The 22259-nt window shown below is 37.0% G+C and overlaps 1 protein-coding gene across 1 annotated transcript in view; it reads left to right on the top strand.

Moving 5' to 3' along the window:
- The window catches only part of TET2 (tet methylcytosine dioxygenase 2), a 141745-nt gene extending 136010 nt beyond the window's left edge, over positions 1-5735 (top strand). Inside the window, exon 11 of the mRNA XM_032631827.1 lies at positions 1014-5735. Within this exon, the coding sequence (XP_032487718.1) occupies positions 1014-2470 (1457 nt within the window). The 3' untranslated portion in view covers positions 2471-5735. The remainder of the gene's footprint in view (positions 1-1013) is intronic.
- The last annotated feature ends 16524 nt before the right edge of the window (positions 5736-22259 follow it).

Raw genomic sequence — 22259 nt, 5'->3', positions numbered from 1 at the left:
ATTGGTTGACTTACACTAAGAGAAGTAAATCCTATCCACTCCCTGATATCTCTTTTAAGTTAGCTATAAAGTACAATCAGTTAGAACTTTGTGTCTAGTTCCTTCTAACTGGCCTCTGCAGTGATTGTTTCAGTTCTCAGGACTGCCATTGCGGCTCCATTTATCTGTTCTCATCTCATATTACTCTTTCTTTTAAGTGTGGTCATGAAACAGAAGTATGACTTTTAAAAGTTTCATTTACAAAGCTGAAAGTTCCTTTAAAGTTGTATCTACAGCTGTGTTAATTTCCTTCCTGGAAAGCACGCTAATGAAATAGGGTTTGCCAATTGTATAAGGTGCTTTGTGTATTTAAATGAATGTCGTTCTTTTTCTCATAGCACTGCTGAATCTTCCATAACAAATTTTTTGCTACATTACCTATTTAACATACTTGATTGCATGCCAGGCATTGGAGAAATAAAGTAAAATAAGACATGGTCCTTTCCCTCAAGGGAATACTTTGCAGTGAGGTGAGGAGGGGACTAAAAATGGATAATTTCAGTACATTATGACTGTTGCTTTATCTGACTGATGTTTGCAGTGGCTATGACGAAGTATTACAAAAGCACTAGAAGTTGGGTTTATAGACGGCTTCCTTGAGGAAGGCATAACTGTGTCAAGGAAGGGCAGGGAGATGGCAGGGCACTTCAAGTAGAGAGTGTGGCTTGATCAAACGCGCAGAAGCTCCAGAGAACACGACGCTCTCAGTGGAATGGCTTTTGGATGTTTTATTACATTTTTCACCATTTACCAAAATGTACTGCTGTGTGCTCTGCCATTTTATTTCTAATGCTTTAGACACAAAAAATTACGCCAGACGGTGATTAGAGAGCTCTGACATTGCTCTTGTCCTCGTGTGAGGGGTGTTGCGTAATTCTACTGATGGTTCTCACATACATGTAGGCATCCTCCCTAGTTCTCATAAAGTGCTGATCAAGCATGTTTGTCCTCGCTCTCTCTTATCCTGTCCACAGAACTTCTGCGACTTTCAGGACCAGTCATACAGCAGCCCCAGCCCCAACTGCAGAAGCAGCTTCCACAGCCACAGAAGCAGCCACCACAGCTGCAGCAGCCACATCACCCCTTCACTGATAACCCTCAGTCAGAGTCTGTCAGCTCTTACACTTCTTCTGGATCCACCAGTCTATACACAAGAAGGCCCAATCCAGTTAGTCCTTATCCAAGCTCTTCACACACTTCAGATATTTATGGAGGCGCCAACCCCATGAACCTCTATTCCACCTCATCCCAAGCTGCAGGTTCATATTTGAATTCTTCTAATCCCATGAGCCCCTACCCTGGGCTTTTGAATCAGAATAACCAATATCCATCATCATATCAATGCAATGGAAACATATCAATGGACAAGTGCTCCCAATATCTGGGTTCCTGTTCTCCCCAGTCTCAGCCCATGGATCTATACAGGTATCCAAACCAAGATCCTCTGTCTAAGCTAAATCTACCACCCATCCATACGCTTTACCAGCCAAGGTTCGGAAATAGCCAGAGTTTTACTTCTAAGTACTTAGGTTACGGAAACCAAAATATACAAGGAGATACCTTCAGCAGTTGTACTCTTAGACCAAATGTACACCATGTAGGTACATTTCCTCCTTATTCCGCTCATGAGATGGATGGCCACTTCATGGGGGCTGCCTCTCGATTACCACCCAATCTGAGCAATCCAAACACAGACTATAAAAATGGTGAGCATCACCCACCTTCTCATTTAATCCATAACTACGGTGCAGCTCCGAGCATGTTCAACAGCTCTCTTCATGCCCTGCGTCTCCCAAGCAAGGAGAATGACGTGCTCTCCCACACGGCGAATGGGTTATCTAAGACGCTTCCAGGTCTTAACCATGATGGAGCTGCTTCTGTCCAAGAAGGCTTCCACAAAGTACACGACGCTGGCAGTCAGGAAAAGCAGGCTTGTGCTGCCGAGGACAATGACGAGGTCTGGTCTGATAGCGAGCAGAGCTTCCTGGACCCTGACATTGGGGGAGTGGCTGTGGCTCCGACTCATGGGTCCATTCTCATCGAGTGTGCAAAGCGCGAGCTGCACGCCACCACCCCTTTAAAGAATCCCAACAGGAATCACCCCACCAGGATCTCACTCGTCTTCTACCAGCACAAGAGCATGAATGAGCCGAAACATGGCTTGGCGCTCTGGGAAGCCAAAATGGCCGAGAAAGCCCGCGAGAAAGAGGAAGAGTGTGAAAAGTATGGCCCAGACTATGTGCCTCAGAAAACCCACGGCAAAAAAGTGAAACGGGAGCCCACTGAGCCGCATGAACCTGCCGAGCCCACGTACCTGCGCTTCATCAAGTCCCTTGCCGAAAGGACCATGTCTGTGACCACAGACTCCACAGTAACTACATCTCCATACGCCTTCACTAGGGTCACGGGGCCTTACAACAGATATATATGATGTCGCCCCTTGTGGTTACCTCATTTGAAAAGACCACAACCAATCTGTCCGTAGTGTAGTTCTCATGATGTGGGCAGTGGGGAAAGGACACAGTATTCCTGACAAATGTGGTGAGAGGAACCTCAGCTCACCAGCAAAGAAAGAGGTCATCTTACCATAGCACTTAATTTCCACTGACTCCTAAGTGGTCACAGATGGAATCTAGGCAAAAGACCAAAGCATTCTATGCAAAAAGAAGGTGGAGAAGAAAGTGTTCCACAATTTACATTTTTAAACACTGGTTCTATTATTGGACGAGATGATATTTAAATGTGATATTTTTCCCCCTTTACAGCTCTACACATCTGTGACCACTTTTAATAATACCAAGTTTGCATAGTCGTGGAACACAAATCAAACAAGTACTGTAGTATTACAGGGGCAGGAATCTTAAAATACCATCTGGTGCTGAATATACAATGTACTGAAATACTGGAATTATGGCTTTTTAACATGCAGTTTTTACTGTAATCTTAATATTAACTTTTATTTATCAAAATAGCTACAGGAACATAAATGAATAGACAGCAAAACACTGAATTTGTTTGGATGTTCTAAGAAATGGTGCTAAGAAAATGGTGTCTTTAACAGTTGAAAATTGATGCCTTTATATCATCAAGATGCTATCAGTGTACTGCAATGCCCTTGAATAATGGGGGTACCTTTTCATTCAAGTTTTTAATCATAATTACCTATTCTTACACAAGCTTAGTTTTTAAAATGTGGACATTTTAAAGGCCTCTGGATTTTGCTCATCCAGTGAAGTCCTTGTAGGACAATAAACATATATATGTACATATATATATATATACACACAAATATGTATATGTGCACAAACATGTATATCTATAAATATTTTAAATGGTGTTTTAGAAGCACTTTGTCTACCTAAGCTTTGACAACTTGAACAATGCTAAGGTACTGAGACGTTTAAAAAAAAAAAGTTTACTTTCATTTTAGAATGCAAAGTTGATTTTTTTAAGGAAACAAAGCTTTTAAAATATTTTTGCTTTTAGCCATGCATCTGCTGATGAGCAATGTGTCCATTTTTATTACAGCCAGTTAAATCCAAAACGGGACTTATTGGATTCAAGGGAATACATTAGTCCACAAAACACATGTTTTCTGGTGCTCATCTCACATGCTATACTGTAAAACAGTTTTGTACAAAATTGTATGACAAGTTCATTGCTCAAATATGTAGAGTTTTAAGAATTTTCTGTTAACTGCAGGTAGTGATTAACCGCATGCTACAGACTCAACAAAGCTAGTTCACTTAAGCAATGCTATTTTATGGATCTGTACGCTCTTCAGCGCTGCCTTTGTGTTGATAATTGTACGTTGTGATGTTGTCATTTCTTAGCTTAAGTGTCCTCTTTACCAGGAAGATTGAGCAGACTGATGCCTGCATAAGATTAATAAACAGGGTTAGCTCCATGTGAATCTATTAATTAAAAGGAAAAAAAAAAACAGGCAGCTGGTTTGCTGTGGTGGTTTTAAATCATTAATTTGTATAAAGAAGTGAAAGAGATGTATAGTAAGTAAATTAAATTGTAAACAAAACTTTTTTAACGCAATGCTTTAGTATTTTAGTACTGTAAAAAGAAATTAAATATATATATATATATATATGGATTTGAAGCAGAATTCACATCATGATGGTGCTACTCAGCCTGCTATAAATATATCATAATGTGAGCTAAGAATTCATTAAAGGTTTGAGTGATGTTCCTATTTGTCATATACCTCAACACTAGTTTGGCAATAGGATATTGAACTGAGAGTGAAAGCTTATAGCATTGTGTACCATCGTTTTTTTCCAAGTCTTTTTTTATTAAAAAAAAAAAAAGCATACCTTTTTTCAATACTTGATTTCTTAGCAAGTATAACTTGAACTTCAACCTTTTGTTCTAAAAATTCAGGGATATTTCAGCTCATGTTCTCCTTATGCCAACATGTCACCTGTGTTTATGTAAAATTGTTGTAGGTTAATAAATATATTCTTTTTCAGGGATTTAACCCTTTTATTTTGAATCCCTCCTATTTTACTTGTATATGTCCTGATGTAACTAAAACTAATTTTGTAAATCTGTTGGCTCTTTTTATTGTAAAGAAAAGCATTTTAAGAGTTTGGAGAATCTTTTGACTGTTTCAAGCAGAAAAAAAAATTACATGAAAATAGAATGCACTGAGCTGATAAAGGGAAAATTGTAAGGCAGGAGTTTGGCAAGTGACTGTTGGCTAGAGTCCTTAACTCTCTAAATAAAGATGTTTTGCTCCTGTACCCAGTACAGGCACAGATCCATGAGGACTTCTCTACACAAACAAAACACTTAGGGGGATGGTGTGCAATCAGCTGTACAATTATGTCTTAGTCTGTGTACATTTTTGCTTACTAACATTTCAAATAAATTCTTAACAGAGGCCTTTGAGTTTTATTGGTCAAATCTTTATAACTTGGCTTTTGTCTTTTAAAAAAATGTCTCCAGTTTTTGGCTGTAACCAATTTACAGGCATTTCAAGAACATTTGTTTTGTATTTGTCAGACTGCATGATTTTAATATTTTGCATATACCGTATATCTCACCCCAAATATTTGATCACTTCACGCACATTTGTTGGTTTTGAGTCAGCCATCCCGATATGAGTGAATATTTGGTTTCTGTATCCTCCACTGTCATTTGTCAAACTGCTGGCCAACAAGAGCAGGAAGTATAGTTTGGGGGGTTGAGGTAGGGAGGAAGAGAGGAAATTGAGTGGCATATTGTAAATATCAGATCTATAATTGTAAATATCAAACCTGCCTCAGAATGAATGGAAAGCAGATCTCCAATTTGCTTATATAGGAATATCAGGTTGACTATATAGCCATACTTGAAAATGCTTCTGAGTGGTGTCAACTTTACTTGAATGAATTTTTCATCTTGATTGACGCACAGTGGTGTACAGTTCACTTCTAAAGCTAGTGGTTAACTTGTGTAGGAAACTTTTGCAGTTTGACACTAATATAATGAATTCTGTGTGCATTTTTCTACGCTTTTTTAAAAAACAGTTTCATTTTCATGAGATGTTTGGTTGTCTATAAAAATCTGAGGATGGTTATAAATACTGTAAGTATTGTAATGTTATGAATGCAGGTTATTTGAAAGCGTTTATTATTATATCATTCCTGATAACGCTATGTGAGTGTTTTTAATAAAATTTATATTTATTTAATGCACTCTAAGTATTGTCTTGTTGAAGTTTCTGTTTACTGCCTGAATTACTGCCACCTCGGTGAGGCAAAAGGGAATGAAAAGAAATTGCTTTTTAAAGATACTTTGTAGATGGTTATTCTATTTTTTTTTTTTTTTTTTTTTTTTTTTTTTTTTTTTTTTTTTTTTTTTTTTTTTTTTTTGCAGTATGCGGGCCTCTCACTGTTGTGGCCTCTCCCGTTGCGGAGCACAGGCTCCGGACGCGCAGGCTCAGCGGCCATGGCTCACGGGCCCAGCCGCTCCGCGGCATGTGGGATCTTCCCGGACTGGGGCACGAACCCGCATCCCCTGCATCGGCAGGCGGACTCTCAACCACTGCGCCACCAGGGAAGCCCGATGGTTATTCTTAATAGCAAACTATAAGGTAACATCGAAATAATTAAGGCCAAAATATTTCTCTAGTTATTCAACTTTGTTTTCAAGCCTACTAGTTAGCCTCTTCACGTTGCATGTGTAGCCAGTGTAAGTCAGGAGTGGTGTAACAGCACTTCTGCTGACCGCAGGCTGACCATCCCTCCTGGTGTAGAGTCTGAGGGCTATCGGTGACAGAGGGACACCAGGGTTGAGTTTATACTGCTTAGGTCTAAGGCCAGCCCTGCTCTCAGATTCTCATTTTCCTCCTCAAGTCCACTCTTCAAGGAAAACTCCTCTTCCTGCCTATCAGAAAGTCAGGCAATGTTAGGCAACGGGAGTGGGAAGAGGTAGCCTGGGAGGCACCAGACAAATGTGCATGTCCTCACCCACCCCACATGGCTTCAGGGAGCTGGAGGATACATTGTCCTCCTCTCTACCCCTTCCCCTGTCATGTCAATCACCCCTCACACAGCCCCAGTGCACTCCTGCCGAAACACTTTCTAGAAACACAAGATATCAAGCACAGTTACTAGTTCTACTTAGACTGAGTCTTCCAACCCTCACCCTGACCCCTTCCGAAATTGGTAGGGAAATCATTTACATCATGCCTGAAGTAAGGGAATTCCCTTTCCCATACTTTTCTCTCTGTTCAGCCTGGGTCAAATAGTCATGCCTGAGCCCAGGAAATGACTGCTGTTTAATGATCTTTGAACTCGTGGCCTGGGTGATTCCTCCAGCACTCTACTCAAAGCCAGGATGTTAAGAGGAGAAGCAACATCATCATTAAAAAGCAGCGATTCACCAATTTTATTTTTTTTTAATTTCAACCCTTTTGGGGTGTTGTCAACACTCATTTCATGATCCATCCTCTGGTTGGACCTTGGGAACCTCCCACTCTTCACATTTGCTAGTCTCCACTGCCCAGGGCAAGGGGAATTTAAGGTTCTGTGAGCACAAAAACTTTTCCTGCCAGGGCCCATCCAGATCCCACTAGTGGAGGCTGGTGATGCCAGTGCCCTGTAAATGAAGGTGCAGGCAGCCCTGCTGCTTCTAAGCCCGCAAGTGGAGAGGAGAGACAGCTGGCAATAACACATGAGCCAGCATCACAAAGCTTTATTGACCCCTTGCCTCCTCTGGAAATAATTGCCAAGAATGAACCTTTTCATGCAAGCAGCCATGCACACAGCTGCCCTGTCACACAGTACCACTTTCTCCTTTCGTTGGTCTATCCTAAAAACCCTCCCTCCCGCTTTGGGTAATTCGAGCTTCTCTTCGACTGCTGCCTGACTCTCCTGCTCTGTACCAAATCAGCTATGTAAGATTCAGTGAGAAAAGACCTTATTCATCAAGGAACCTTCTCCTCAAGCTGCAGAGAATTTTTATTTGGTTTTGTTGGTTTAAAGGCCACCTGGGGGTGAGTGTCCAGCAAAAAAAAAAAAAAAAGGAAAGCTGGGAGAGCATCTTTTCTTTCAAATCAATGCAGGGGGAGAGTGCGGGCCACATGAAACACTTGCTAACTAACTTCAATCACTGGACTTTGCGGTAAGGGGCGGGGTTACTTCCCCTAAGGGGCGGGGTTACTTCCTCCCTGCCTTCTTCCCTCTCTCCGCTGAGAAACACTCTCTAGTTGTTAGAGTGGTGAGAAAACATTCGCAAAAAAGCCTAGAAGAGAATTAACCGTAATTATAGATTATTTCAGTTTTACCAGCACTCTTAAGTTTTCGAAGAACAAAGATACTTTTATTCCCGTATTTTCGAGGCCACGTGCCTGCATTTCCCTCTCTCTTACCAGGCAATTTCTCACAAATGTCTTTGCTTGTCTGGTACAACATTCATTCCCTCTTGAAAGGAGCCTCACTTTTCCTTGCACACACGCTGCACGAGTATGCTTTCTTTGGGGGCTTCCTTTTATGCTTTTTCAAAAGGAATTTCTTGACTCACATTGACACTTTACTCTCTAATCAATTCTTAATTCAAACTGAAATGAGATTTCTCCTTAGTTGATGAGTAAGATAGTAGTTACAGAGAGTTACTCCACTTCTTCCCTACCCCCACAAGAAGGAATTCAGGTCATTTAAATTCACGGAATGAAGGATTTATAGGCATATTCACCAAGCACTTGCTTTATATCCCTTGCACAGCATAGTCACAGTAATAGAAATCTGGGTGGTGTAGCTTGAAACTTGAGATGCCTCTGGTGCCCTAACCCCTCTCTCATGGGTAGCTCTTGACTGAGCTTTAAGAAACATGATGAAGTACCAGCAGAAGTGCAGCAGAAAGCACCTGGCTTTAGATGCAGTAGTTTTACTAGTTAAGCTTCATCTGTAAAAGTCCGTAAAATAGTATATTCCTCACAGGGACGTGGTAAGGATTAATGGGAATGTAAAACTTTAAGTACAAACTGAAATACACAGTTATTCTTGCAAAGTTTTTCCTCTCCCTCCCTCCCTACGCTTTGCTTCCTGCTAGAAGGTGCATCCCACTGACCACACTTTAGTGCCCACCCAGCTGACTTCCCACAACACGACCCCAAATTCCCTCACCTGACCAAACAGGTTTGCATAACAGCGTAAGAACTCTTGATTATGAAGCAGCACTAGGACCTCCAAGCTAGAGAGAAGACGGTGACAAAACAAGGAAATAATCCTCTGTCCTATAATCTTATTAACCCTCAAATTGGCTTTCAGATGAGGTTAATAATCCCCTAGTGACTCTGTGAAAATTCCAGTAGTTGGAATGACATCACAGTTTCTAAGATACCAAATACACATCAAAGACCAATTTGAGTTAAAAGCAAAAGGAAAAAAAATTAACCAAAGGAAAAAAATAAATGAGGAAATTTTATTTCCTTTCCTTACAATGTCATCTACTAACAGGTGTATTTCGTGGAATTAGTGTTTATAATATCCATGTTTCAAATACACATATTTGAATAAAATATTTTTAAGGCAGAGTATACTAAAATGGAAGGGAGTTATGTTCCAAATATTATGTATCATTGAATTTAAAAATTTTTTGTTTTTATATTCCCTAGGAGATGACCTACAATAAAGGACTATAGCTCTGGGTTCAAATCCTGGCTCTGTGTTACTAGCTGTGCGACCTTGGGCTATGTGCTAATCTGTCCTGTATTTTCCTCAATTTCCGCATCTGAAGAATGAAAATAATAATAACTATGTCACAAGGTTGTTGTGAGGAATACATGAGTTCAAAGTACATCAAAAGAACTAAAAAGAAAAAATTAAAAGCCAGATATTATAATTATGTCAATTAGTTGAACTGAAGCTATAATTTCCTACCATAGTGGTTTTATTTTATGCATTTTCATTAGTGAGAAAAAGGAAGTACATTTTAACTGTACAAAGTCATGGATAAGCAGATTTGAATGAGACCTTAGAGATCACCTTTCCCAACACCTGGTTTTATATAATCATTCATTCATTCACTCATTCATCCATCCATTAAGAAATAGTTTTAAACACTCACTCTTAAAAATGGTGTCACATGCATTTCTGGGAGTTAGGCATCCAGCAATGAGCAAAACCAATAAGTCCCTATCCACTTGGAGCTTATATTCTAGTTAGGAGAGAGAGACACAGAATAAAGTAGCTAAGTGCACAGAGGAAAAGTAAGGCAGAGTAAGGGAAAAGGGAGCAGTGACTATTGGATGGGATGCTGGATTTTTTAAATATCAGTTTGTCAAGGAAGTTTTACTGATAAGGTAATATTTGAAGGCAATGAAGATACAAGCCATGTGGATATTTGAGAAAGAGTATATCAAGCAGAGAGAAACATCAAGAGAAAAGCCCTAAAGTGTGCTAGCAAATATAGGAAGGTTGTGGCTGGAGCAGAACAAGCAATGAAGAGAGTGGTGGGGATAAGGTTAGGTGGTGGAGGGGGTCCCTGTCATAGAGCATTGTAAGTCTTTTGGCCTTTACCCTAAGAGGATGATATTAGAGGGTTCTCAAAAGAGGAGGAACATGACCTGATTAGGGTTTTAAAGGATAACTCTATGTTAAGAATGGATTTTAAAAGGCAAGACAGATCCAAACTCATGAAGTTAATAGGTCATGTCAAAATTTTAATCCAAAACGTTTTTTTCCAAGACACATAATAACTAAACCGTCTAAAGCCAAAGAAAAATAAGAATTGAAAAGAGGCAAGAGAAAAAAATTATCTCATACAAAGGAACCCACATAAGGCTATCAGTGGATTTCTCAACAGAGACCTCACAGGTCAGGAGAGAATGGAGTGACATAGGCAAAGTGTTAAAGAAAGAAACTGCTAACCAACACTATTTTACCAAGCAAAGTTGTTCTTCAGAACTGAAGGTGAAATAAAGACTTTCCCTAATAAACAAAAGGGAATTGATGACCATTAAACCAGCCTTACAAGAAGTGCTGAAATGAGTTATTTGATTTGAAACAAAAGAATGCTTACTAGTAAAAAAAAAAAAAAAAAAATGCTTACTAGTAAAATGAAAACATAAAAATATACCACACATTCGTAAAGATTAGCAAATAGATTCAGAATACTCTAATACTATAATATGGTGATGTGCTAACTACTTAATTCTAGAGTAAAGGTTAAGGCACAAAAGCATAAAAATAGCTCTAGCTTCAACAAGTTGTTAATGGATACACAATTTTTTTAAAAAATGGTTAAAGATGACATCAGAGACATAAAAGGGGGGGAGAGTAAAAATATAGTTTTTATATGCAGTCAAAGTTATCAGTGCAAATTAGACTGTTATATATACAAGATGTTTTGGGACTTCCCTGGCAGTCCAGTGGTCAGTACTCAGTGCTTTCACTGCCATGGCTCTGGGTTCAATCCCTGGTGAGGGAACTAAAATCCCACAAGCTGCATGGCCTGACCAAAAACAAAAACAAATAAAACAAAAACAAAACAGCTGTTTTATGTAAACCTCATGGGAAATACAAAGCCAAAATCTACAACAGATACACAAGATAAAGAGAAGGGAATCAAAGCATTCCACTACAGAAAGTCATCAACTTACAAAGAAAGGCAGGAAAAAGGAGAAAAGAAAAGAAAACCAGAACTTCAAAACTTACCTACCAATAATTACTCTAAATATTAATGGACTGAATTCTCAAATGAAAAGGCATAGAGTGGCTATATGGATTAAAAAAACAAGGTCCAGCTATATGCTGCCTACAAAAGACTCACTTCAGCTTTAAGGACACACATGGATCAAATGAAGAGTAGACATATTCCATGCACTTGGAAACCAAGAGAGCAGGAGTAGCTATATTTGTATCAGAAAAAAATAGACTTTAAGCCAATAAAAATATCAAGAGAAAAACATGGACATTATAATGATAAGGGTGTCAGTTTATTAAGAAGATAAAACAATCATGAGTTTATACACACTCAACATTAGAGCACCTTAAATATATTAAGCAAATACTAATAGGTCTGAAGGGAGAAGTAGACAGTAATGCATTAATAGTAGGGGACTTCAATACTCCATTTTCAACAATGGAGAGATACCAAGACAGAAAAACAAGGAAATGTTAGGCTTGAACCAAACTTTAGACCAAATAAACCCACCAGACATATACAGAAGAATGGTCTAACAGCAAAAGAATACAGATTCATCTCAAGCTCAAACGAAACTTTCTTCAGAATAGATCACATAATATGTGACAAAACAAGTCCTAGCAAATATAAGAAGACTGAAATCATAAAAGTGTCTTTTCCAGTCACAATGGAATGAAACTAGAAATCAATAACAAGAGAAAAGCTAGAAAATTCACAAATATGTGCAGGTTAATCTATATACTCATGAAAATCCAATGGATCAAAACAAGAAAGGGTACAAATAGATGGAGAGATATACCGTGTTCTTGAATTGGAAGGATCAACATTGTGAAAAGGACTCTACTACCCAAAGCAATCTACAGATTCAATGCAATCCCTATCAAGCTACCACTAGCATTTTTCACAGAACTAGAACAAAAATTTTCACAATTTGTATGGAAAAACAAAAGACCCCGAATAGCATAAGCAATCTTGAGAAAGAAAAATGGAGCTGGAGGAATCAGGCTCCCTGACTTCAGACTATACTACAAAGCTACAGTAATCAAGACAGTATGGTGCTGGCACAAAAACAGAAAGATAGATCAATGGAACAGGATAGAAAGCCCAGAGATAAACCCATGCACATATGGTCACCTTATCTTTGATAAAGGAGGCAAGAATATACAGTGGAGAAAAGACAGCCTCTTCAATAAGTGGTGCTGGGAAAACTGGACAGGTACATGCAAAAGTATGAGATTAGAACACTCCCTAACACCACATACAAAAATAAGCTCAAAATGGATTAAAGACCTAAACGTAAGCCCAGAAACTATCAAACTCTTAGAGGAAAACATAGGCAGAACACTCTATGACATAAATCACAGCAAGATCCTTTTTGATCCACCTCCTAGAGAAATGGAAATAAAACAATAATAAACAAATGGGACCTAATGAAACTTAAAAGCTTTTGCACAGCAAAGGAAACCATAAACAGGACTAAAAGACAACCCTCAGAATGGGATAAAATATTTGCAAATTAAGCAACTGACAAAGGATTAATCTCCAAAATTTACAAGCAGCACATGCAGCTCAATAAGAAAAAAAACAACACAATCCAAAAATGGGCAGAAGACCTAAACAGACATTTCTCCAAAGAAGATATACAGATTGCCAACAAACATGTGAAAGAATGCTCAACATCATTAATCATTAGAGAAATGAAAATCAAAACTACAATGAGATATAATCTCACACCGGTCAGAATGGCCATGATCAAAAAATCTAGAAACAATAAATGCTGGAGAGGGTGTGGAGAAAAGGGCACACTCCTGCACTGCTGGGGGGAATGTAAATTGATACAGCCACTATGGAGAACAGTATGGAAGTTCCTTTAAAAACTACAAATGGAACTACCATAAGACCCAGCAATCCCACTATTGGGCATATACCCTGAGAAAACCATAATTCAAAAAGAGTCATGTACCAAAATATTCGTTGCAGCTCTATTTACAGTAGGCAGGAGATGGAAGCAACCTAACTGTTCATCATCGGATGAATGGATAAAGAAGATGTTGCACATATATACAATGGAATATTACTCAGCCACAAAAAGAAATGAAATTGAGTCATTTGTAGTGAGGTGGATGGACCTAGAGTCTGTCATACAGAGTGAAGTAAGTCAGAAAGAGAAAAACAAATACCATATGCTAACACATATATACGGAATCTAAAAAAGAAAATTGGTTATGGAGAACCTAGGGGCAGGACAGGAATAAAGATGCAGACGTAGAGAATGGACTTGAGGACATGGGGAGGGGGAAGGGTAAACTGGGACGAAATGAGAGAATGGCATGGAATTATATACACTACCAAATGTGAAATAGATAGCAAGTGGGAAGCAGCTGCATAGCACAGGGAGATCAGCTCGGTGCTTTGTGACCACCTAGAGGGGTGGGATAGTGAGGGTGGGAGGGAGGGAGATGCAAGAGGGAAGTGATTTGGGAACATATGTATATGTATACCTGATTCACTTTGTTATAAAGCAGAAACTAACACACCATTGTAAAACAATTATACTTCAATAAAGATGTTAAAAAAACAAAACAAAACAAACAAACAAAAAAAAGCAAGGGAAATCAAATAGCTTAGAAACAAATTAAAAAATGAAGGTACAACATATTAAAAATGATGGGATGCTGCAAGAACTGTTCTAAAAAGGAATTTTATATATTCATATATTAATGTGTATATTAATAAAAAAGAAAAATCTCAAATAAGCAATGTAAATTTACATCTCAAGGAACTAGAAAGAAGAACAAATTAAGCCCAAAGTTAGCAGAAGGAGGTCAGTAGCAAAATCAGAGCAGAAATTAATGAAATAGAGACCACAAAAACAATAGAAAATATCATTGAAATTAAAAGCTGTTTTTTTGAAAAGATAAAATTCATGAACTTTTAGTTAGACAAACTTAGAAAAACTGAAAGAGGATGATGACTCAAAATTAGAAATGCAAGATGAGATATTACAACTGATACCTCAGAAATACAAAGTATCATAAGAGACTACTAAAATCAATTATATGTCCAAAACTGAATAACCTAGAAGTGGATAAATTCCCAGAAACAGAAAAATTCCTAGAAAGACTGAATCATAAAGAAACAAAATATGAACAGACCAATAATGAGTAAGGAGATTGAATCAGTAATCGAACCTCTCAACAAACAATACTCCAGGACCAGACTGCTTCACTGGTGAATTCTACCAAACATTTAAAGAACAAACACCCACTTACATCAATGGATAGATCACCTAGGCAGAAAAATCAATGAGGAAACAATAGCCTTAAATGACATATTCCACCAGGACTTAATATCTATAGAAAATTCCATCCAAAAACAGCAGAATATACCTTCTTCTTAAATGCACACAGAACCTCCTCCAGGATTGATCACACACTAGCCACAAAACAACTGTCAAAAAATTTAAGACAACTTAGGTTATATCAAGCTTCTTTTCCGACCACAATAGTATGTAACTAGAAATCAATTACAGGAAGAAAACTGGAAAAAGCACAAACATGGATACTAAGCAACGTGCTACTAAAAATACAATGGATCAATGAAGGAATCAAAAAAGAAATGAAAAAATACGTCGAGACAAATGAAAATAGGAACACAACTTTATAAATCTATGGGACACAGCAAAAGCAGTTCTAAGAGGGAAGTTTACAGCCATACAGGCCTACTTCAAGAAACAAGTAAAGCTCAAACAACCTAACTTTCCATCTAAAGGGATTAGAAAAAGAACAAATCATGCCCAAAGTCAGCAGAAGGAAGGAAATAATAAAGATCAGAGAGGAAATAAAGAACAACAACAACAAAAAATCCAGTAGAAAAGACTGATAAACTTAAGAGCTGCTTTTTAAAAATTAAAAAAAAAAAAAGACGAGCATTTATCCAGACTCATCAAGAAAAAGGAGAGGGCCCAAATAAAATTAAATTAGAAATGAAAGACGAGAAGTTACAACCTATATCACAGAAATACAGTCAAAAGAGAATACTATAAACAGTTATATGCCACTAAACTGAACAACCTAGAAGAAATGGAAACAGTCTTAGAAACATATAATCTTCCAAGACTGAATCAGAAAGAAATAGAAAATCTGAGTGATCATTCACTAGTAATAAAATTGAACCAGTAATAAAAAATTCCCAACAAACAGAACAGGCTGCTTCACAGGGGAATTCTACCAAACATTTAAAGAAGAGTTAATATCTATTTTTCTCAGACTATTCCAAAAAAATTGAAGAGGAGGGAATACTTCCAAACTCATTCTACAAGGCCAGCTTTACCCTGATATGAAAACCAGACAAAGACACTTAAAAAAAAAAAAAATACAGGCCAAAATCCTTGATGAGCAGAGATGCAAAAATCCTCAACAAAATATTAGCAAATCAAATTCAACAATACATAAAAAGGATCATACATCATGATTGACTGAGATTTATCTCAGGGATTCAAGGATGATTTAATATCCACAAATCAGTCAATGTGATACACACATTAACAAAACAAAGTATAAAAATTATATGATAATCTCAATAGATGCAAAAAAATCTATTGACAAAATTCAACATCCATTTAAGATAAAAGCTCTTATCAAAGTTGATATAGAGGGAACATATCTCAATATAATAAAGGAGATTTATGACAGACCCACAGCTAACATCATTCTTACTGGTGAGAAGCTGAAAGCTTTTCCTGTAAGATCAGGAACAAGACAAGGATGCCCACTCTTGTCACTTTTATCCATCATAGTGTTGATAGTCCTAGCCACAGCAATCAGACAAGAGAAAAGAAAAGAAAAAGGAACCAAATTGGAAAGGAAGAGGTAAAACTGTCACTATTTGCAGATGACGTGATATGATATATAGAAAACCCTGAAGACTCCACCAAAAAACTATTAGAGCTAATACGTGAATTCAGTGAAGTTGTAATATACAAGATTTACAGAAATCTGTTGCACTTTTTACATTAATAATGAACTATCAGAAAGAGAAGTCAAGAAAACCATCCCACTTATAATCAAGTCAAAAGAATAAAATACCTAGGAATAAATTCAACCAAGGATATGAAAACTATAAGACATTGATGAAGAAAACTGAAGACAATACAAATAAGTGGAAAGATACTCTGTGTTCATGGACTGGAAGAATTGTTAAAATGTCCATACTACCCAAAGCAATCTACAAATTTAATGCAATAACTATCAAATATTCATGATATTATTCACAGAACAAGAACAAATAATCCTAAGATTTGTATGGGACCACAAAAGACTCTGAATAGCCAAAACAATCTTGAGAAAAAAGAACAAGCTAGAGGTATCATACTCCCCAACCTCAGACTACACTACAAAGCTACAGTAATCAAAACAGTATGATACTGGCACAAAAAGAAATATAGATCAATGGAACAGAATAAAGAGCTCAGAAACAAATCCATACTTATATGGTCAACTAATCTATAAAAAAGGAGGCAAAAATGTACAATGTGGAAAAGACAGTGTCTTCAATAAGTGGTTCTGAGAAAACCAGACAGCTACTTGTAAAAGAATGAAACTAGAACATTTTCTCACACCATATACAATAATAAATTCAAAATGAATTATAGACCTAAATGTGAGACCTTAAACCATAAAACTCCTAGAAGAAAACAAGCAGTAAGCTCTTTGACTTTGGTCTTAGCAATATTTTTTGGATCTGTTTCCTCAGGGAAGGGAAACAAAAGCAAAAAGTATGCGAATGGGACCTAATCAAACTTAAAAGCTTTTGCAAAGCAAAGGAAACCATCAACAAAAAGAAAAGTCAACCTACTTTCCCCAATATCTTGGGAGCAGATATTTGCAAACAGTATGTGGGATAAGGGGTTAATATCTAAAATATTTAAACAACTCATAAAATTTAATATCAAAAATAAAAGCAACTCAATTAAAAAATGGGCAGGGAACCAGACCTGAATAGGCATTTTTCCCAAAGACAGGCACATGAAAAGATGACCACCATCACTAATCATCAGGGAAATGCAAATCAAAACTGCAATATGATATCACCTCACACCTGTCAGAATGGTTATTAACAAAAAGACAACAAATAACAAGTGTTGGCAAGGCTGTGAAGAAAAGGGAACCCTCATTCATTGTTGGTAGGAATGTAACTTGGTGCAGCCACTATGGAAAAAGTATGGAGGTTCTTCAAAAACTTAAAAATAGAACTATCATGTGATCCAGCATTACATTCCTGGGTATTTATCTGAAGAAAACAAAAACACTAATTCAAAAAGAAATACACACTCTTATGTTCATTGCAACATTATTTACAATAGCCAAACTATGGACGTAACTTAAGTGCCCATTGATAGATGAATGGATAACACAACACATACACACACACACACACACACACATGCACACACACAAGCGCACACACACTAATAATACTCAGCCATAAAATAATGAAAATTTGTGACAACATGGATGGACCTGGAGGGTATAATGTTCAGCGAAATAAGAGAGAAGAAAATACTCTATGGTTTCACTTACATGTAGAATCTAAAAAAACAAACAATTATAATAAAACAGACTCACAGATACAGAGAACAAATTAGTGGTTACTAGAGGAGAGAGAGTGGGGGAAGGGGCAAAATAGATAAAAGGGATTAAGAGGGACAAAATAGTAGGTTAAAATATATGTGACAAGGATGTAATGTACATCACAGGGAATGTAGTAAATATTTTAATAACTTCCTCTTGCATAAAATATATAAAAATACTGAATTACCTGAAACTAATAAGTCAAACACAATTCAATAAAATTTTTAAAAATAAAAATGAAGCATTAACGACAATCCTTCTCAAGCACTTCCAAAAAATTGATGTAGACAGAACACTTATAAATTTATTTTACAAGGCCAGCATTACCTTGATACCAAACAAGACAAGGACGTTACAAGAAAATAATATTACTGGCCAATATCCTGATGTACATAGATGTAAAAACACTCAACAAAATATTAACAAGCCAAACTCAACAATAAATTAAAATAATCATACACAATGATTAGGTTGGATTTATTCCAGTGATGCAAGGATGGTTCAACATCTGCAAAATCAATGAATATGATATACCATGTTAATGAAATGAAGGATAAAAATCATATGGTCATCTCAACAGATGTCAGAAAGGCATTCAACATCCATTCTGATAAAAATTCTCAACGAAGTGGGTATAGAGAAAATGTACCTCAACATAATAAAGGCAATATATGACAAACTCACACATACTCAATGATGAAAAGCTGGAAACTTTTCTTCTAAGATCAGAAACAAAACAAGGATGTCCACTCACCCAAGCCAGAACAATTAGGCAAGAAAAAGAATAAAAAGGTATACAAATTAGAAAGAAGTTAAACAGTCACCGTTTGCAGATACAATATATTTTATGTAGAAAACCATAAGGACACCACCAAAAAATGTTAGAACTAATAAAGGAATTCAGTAAAGTTGTGGGATACAAAAATCAACATAGAAAAATCAGTTGCAATGCTATATACTAAGCTATTAGAAAGAGAAAATAAGAAAACCATCTCATTTACATTCCTATATACATCTGCATCTAAAAGAATAAAATACCTAGGAATAAATTTAACCAAGATTTAACCAATAAATTTAACTAAGACACTGATGAAATAAATTGAATATACAAATAAATGGAAAGATATTCTGTGCTGTTGGATTGAAAAAATATTGTTAAAATGTTTATGTTACTCAAAGCAAACTACAGATTCAATGTAATTCCTGTCAAAATTCCAATGGCATTTTTCACAGGTGTAGAAATAAATTACCCTAAAATTAGTACAGAACCACAAAAGAGCATGAATAGCCAAAGCAATCTTGAGAAAGATGAACAAAGCTGGAGGCACCAAAATTTCTGACTTCACATGATATTACAAAACTATAGTAATCAAAACCAGATGGTATTGGCAAAAAAATCTAGACACATAGATTAATCGAACAGAACAGAGAGCCCAGAAGTAAAACCATGCATATGTGGTCAATTAATTTATGACAAAGGAGATAAGAATATACAATGAGGAAAGGACAATCTCTTCAATAAATGATGTTGAGAAAACTGGTTATCCACATGCAAAAGAAAGAAACTGAACCACCATCTTACACCATACACAAAAACTAACTCAAAATGGATTAAAGACTTGAATGTAAGACCTGAAACAATAAAACTCACAGAAGGAAATAAAGGTGGTAAAACTCCTTGAAGTCAGTCTTGGCAATGATTATTTGGATTTGACACCAACAAATGCAAAAATTAACAAGTGGCACTAGGTAAACCAAAAAAGTTTGGAGAGATATCTCATGTTTGTGGATCAGAAGAATTAATATTGTTAAAATGTCCATATTACCCAAAGCCATCAATGAAGTCCCCATCAAAATTCCAATGGCAGGGCTTCCCTGGTGGCGCAGTGGTTGAGAGTCCACCTGCCGATGCAGGGGACACGCGCTCGTGCCCCGGTCTGGGAGGATCCCACATGCCGCAGAGCAGCTGGGCCCGTGAGCAATGGCTGCTGAGCCTGTGCGTCCAGAGCCTGTGCTCCTCAACAGGAGAAGCCACAACAGTGAGAGTCCTGCGTTCGCAAAAAAAAAAAAAAAAATTCCAATGGCATTTTTAGCAGAAATAGAAAAAAACAGTCTTATAATTTGTATGGAACCACAAAAGACTCCAAATAACCAACACAATCCTGAGGAAGAACAAAGCCAGAGACAGCACACATCCTGGTATCAAACTATATTACAAAACTATAGAAATTAAAATAGTATGGTACTGGCATTAACATATACACAAGGACCAATGGAACAGAATCAAGAGCCCAGAAATGAACCCCCCACATATAAGGCAAACTAATATTTGAGAAGGGAGCCAAGAATACTTGATGTGGAAAAGATAGTCTCTTCAATAAATGGTGCTGGGAAAACTGGATAACCACATGTAGAAGAACAAAATAGGACCCCTATCTTAGACCATTCAGAAAAAAATAGCTCAAATGAATTAGAGACTTAAATTTAAGAACTGAAAACATTATACATGTAGAAGAAAACATAGGAAGAAAGTTCTCTGGCATTGGTCTTGGCAGTGATTTCCTGGATAAGACAGCAAAACACAAGCAACAACAGCAAAAACAAGCGTGACAACAAACTTAAAAAGCTTCTGCACAGCAAAAGAAACAATCAACAAAATGAAAAGACAATGTATGGAATGAGAGAAAATATTGGCAAATCATATATCTGATAAGCAGTTAATATCCAAAGTACAGTAGTTCCTCCTTATCTATGGGGTTCCAAGACCTCCAGTGAATGCCTAAAACTGTATATAGTACCAAACACTATATATACTATGTTTTTTTCCTATACATACATATCTATGATAAAGTTTAATTTATAAATTAGGCACAGTAAGAGATTAACAACAACAGCTAATAATAAAATAGAATTATAACAATATACTGTAATAAACAGTATAGTAACAATATACTGTAATAAATTATAACAATATACTGTAATGCAAATGTGGTCTCTCTTTCTCTCCCTTTCTCAAAATATCTTATTGTACTGTATTCAGCCTTCTTCTTCTTCTAATGATGTGAGATGATAAAAAGGCTACATGATGAGATGAAGTGAGGTGAAGAACATAGGCATTGCAACCTAGTGTTAGGCTACTATTGATTGGCCTTTTGACAATACATCAGAAGAAGATCATCTGCTCTAGGTGATCGTGGATCACTGAGCCATGACAATGTCAATGGCTGGGGATCCTGGGCAGGACAGAGCAGGTCTGTGTGAGATTTCATCATACTATTCAGAATGGTACACAATTTAAAACTTATGAATTATTTATTTCTGGAATTTTCAATCAATATTTTTGGACCATGGTTGACAGTGGGTAACTGAAAGCACAGAAAGTGAAATCATAGATAAGGGGGAACTACTGCGTATAAAGAACTCACACAACTGAATAGCAAAAAAAACAAAAAACTGAACAACCCGATTGAAAAATAGGCAGACACACTGAATAAACAGTTTTCTAAAGACATAGAGGGCCAACAGGCAAATGTAAAAGTAGTTGACATCACTAATCATCAGGAAATGCAAATCAAAACCACAATAAGATATCACCTCACACTTGTTAGAATAGCTATAAGCAAAAAGACAAGAGAACAAGTGCTGGTAAGGGTGTAGAGAGAGGGAAATCCTTGTGCACTTTGGTGGGGATGTAAATTGGTGCAGTCATTATGAAAAACAGCATAGAGGTTCCTCAAAAAGTTAAAAATAGAACTACCATATGACCCAGAAATCCACTTCTGGGTACGTATCCAAAGAGAATGAAATCGGGATCTCGTAGAGATGTCTGCACTCCTGTGTTCATTGCAGCATTCCTCACAATAGCCAAGATATGGAAACAACCTAAGTGTCTGTCAGTGGATGAATGGATAAAGAAGATGTGGTATAGATACACAATGAATATTAGTCAGAAGAAAGAAGGAAATCCTGCCATTTGCAACAACGTGGATGAACCTCGAGGGTATAATGCTAAGTGAAGTAAGTCAGACAAAGAAAGAAAAATAATGTATGATCTCACTTACATGTGGAATCTAAAAACGTCAAACTCAGTAACAGAAAGTAAAGTGGTGGTCACTGGTCAAAGGGTACAAACTTTCAGTTATAAGATTAACATGTTTGGGCATCTAATGTACAGCATGGTGATTTTAGCCAATAATGCTGTATTACATACTTGAATGTTGCTAAGAGAATAGCTCTTAAGTGTTCTCAACACACACACACACACACACACACACACACACACACACATAAAGAAATACGACAGTTTGGAGGTGTTAGCTAAGCCTGTGGTGGTAATCATTTTGCAATATATAAATGTATGAAATCAACACACTGCACACCTTAAACTTACACAATGTTTTGTGTCAATTAGATCTCAATAAAGCTGGGGAAAAAGATAAAGATGGA

Source organism: Phocoena sinus, chromosome 5, assembly GCF_008692025.1.
Source record: "Phocoena sinus isolate mPhoSin1 chromosome 5, mPhoSin1.pri, whole genome shotgun sequence".
Classification (NCBI taxonomy): domain Eukaryota; kingdom Metazoa; phylum Chordata; class Mammalia; order Artiodactyla; family Phocoenidae; genus Phocoena; species Phocoena sinus.
This window is presented reverse-complemented; position numbering and strand designations above follow the sequence as displayed.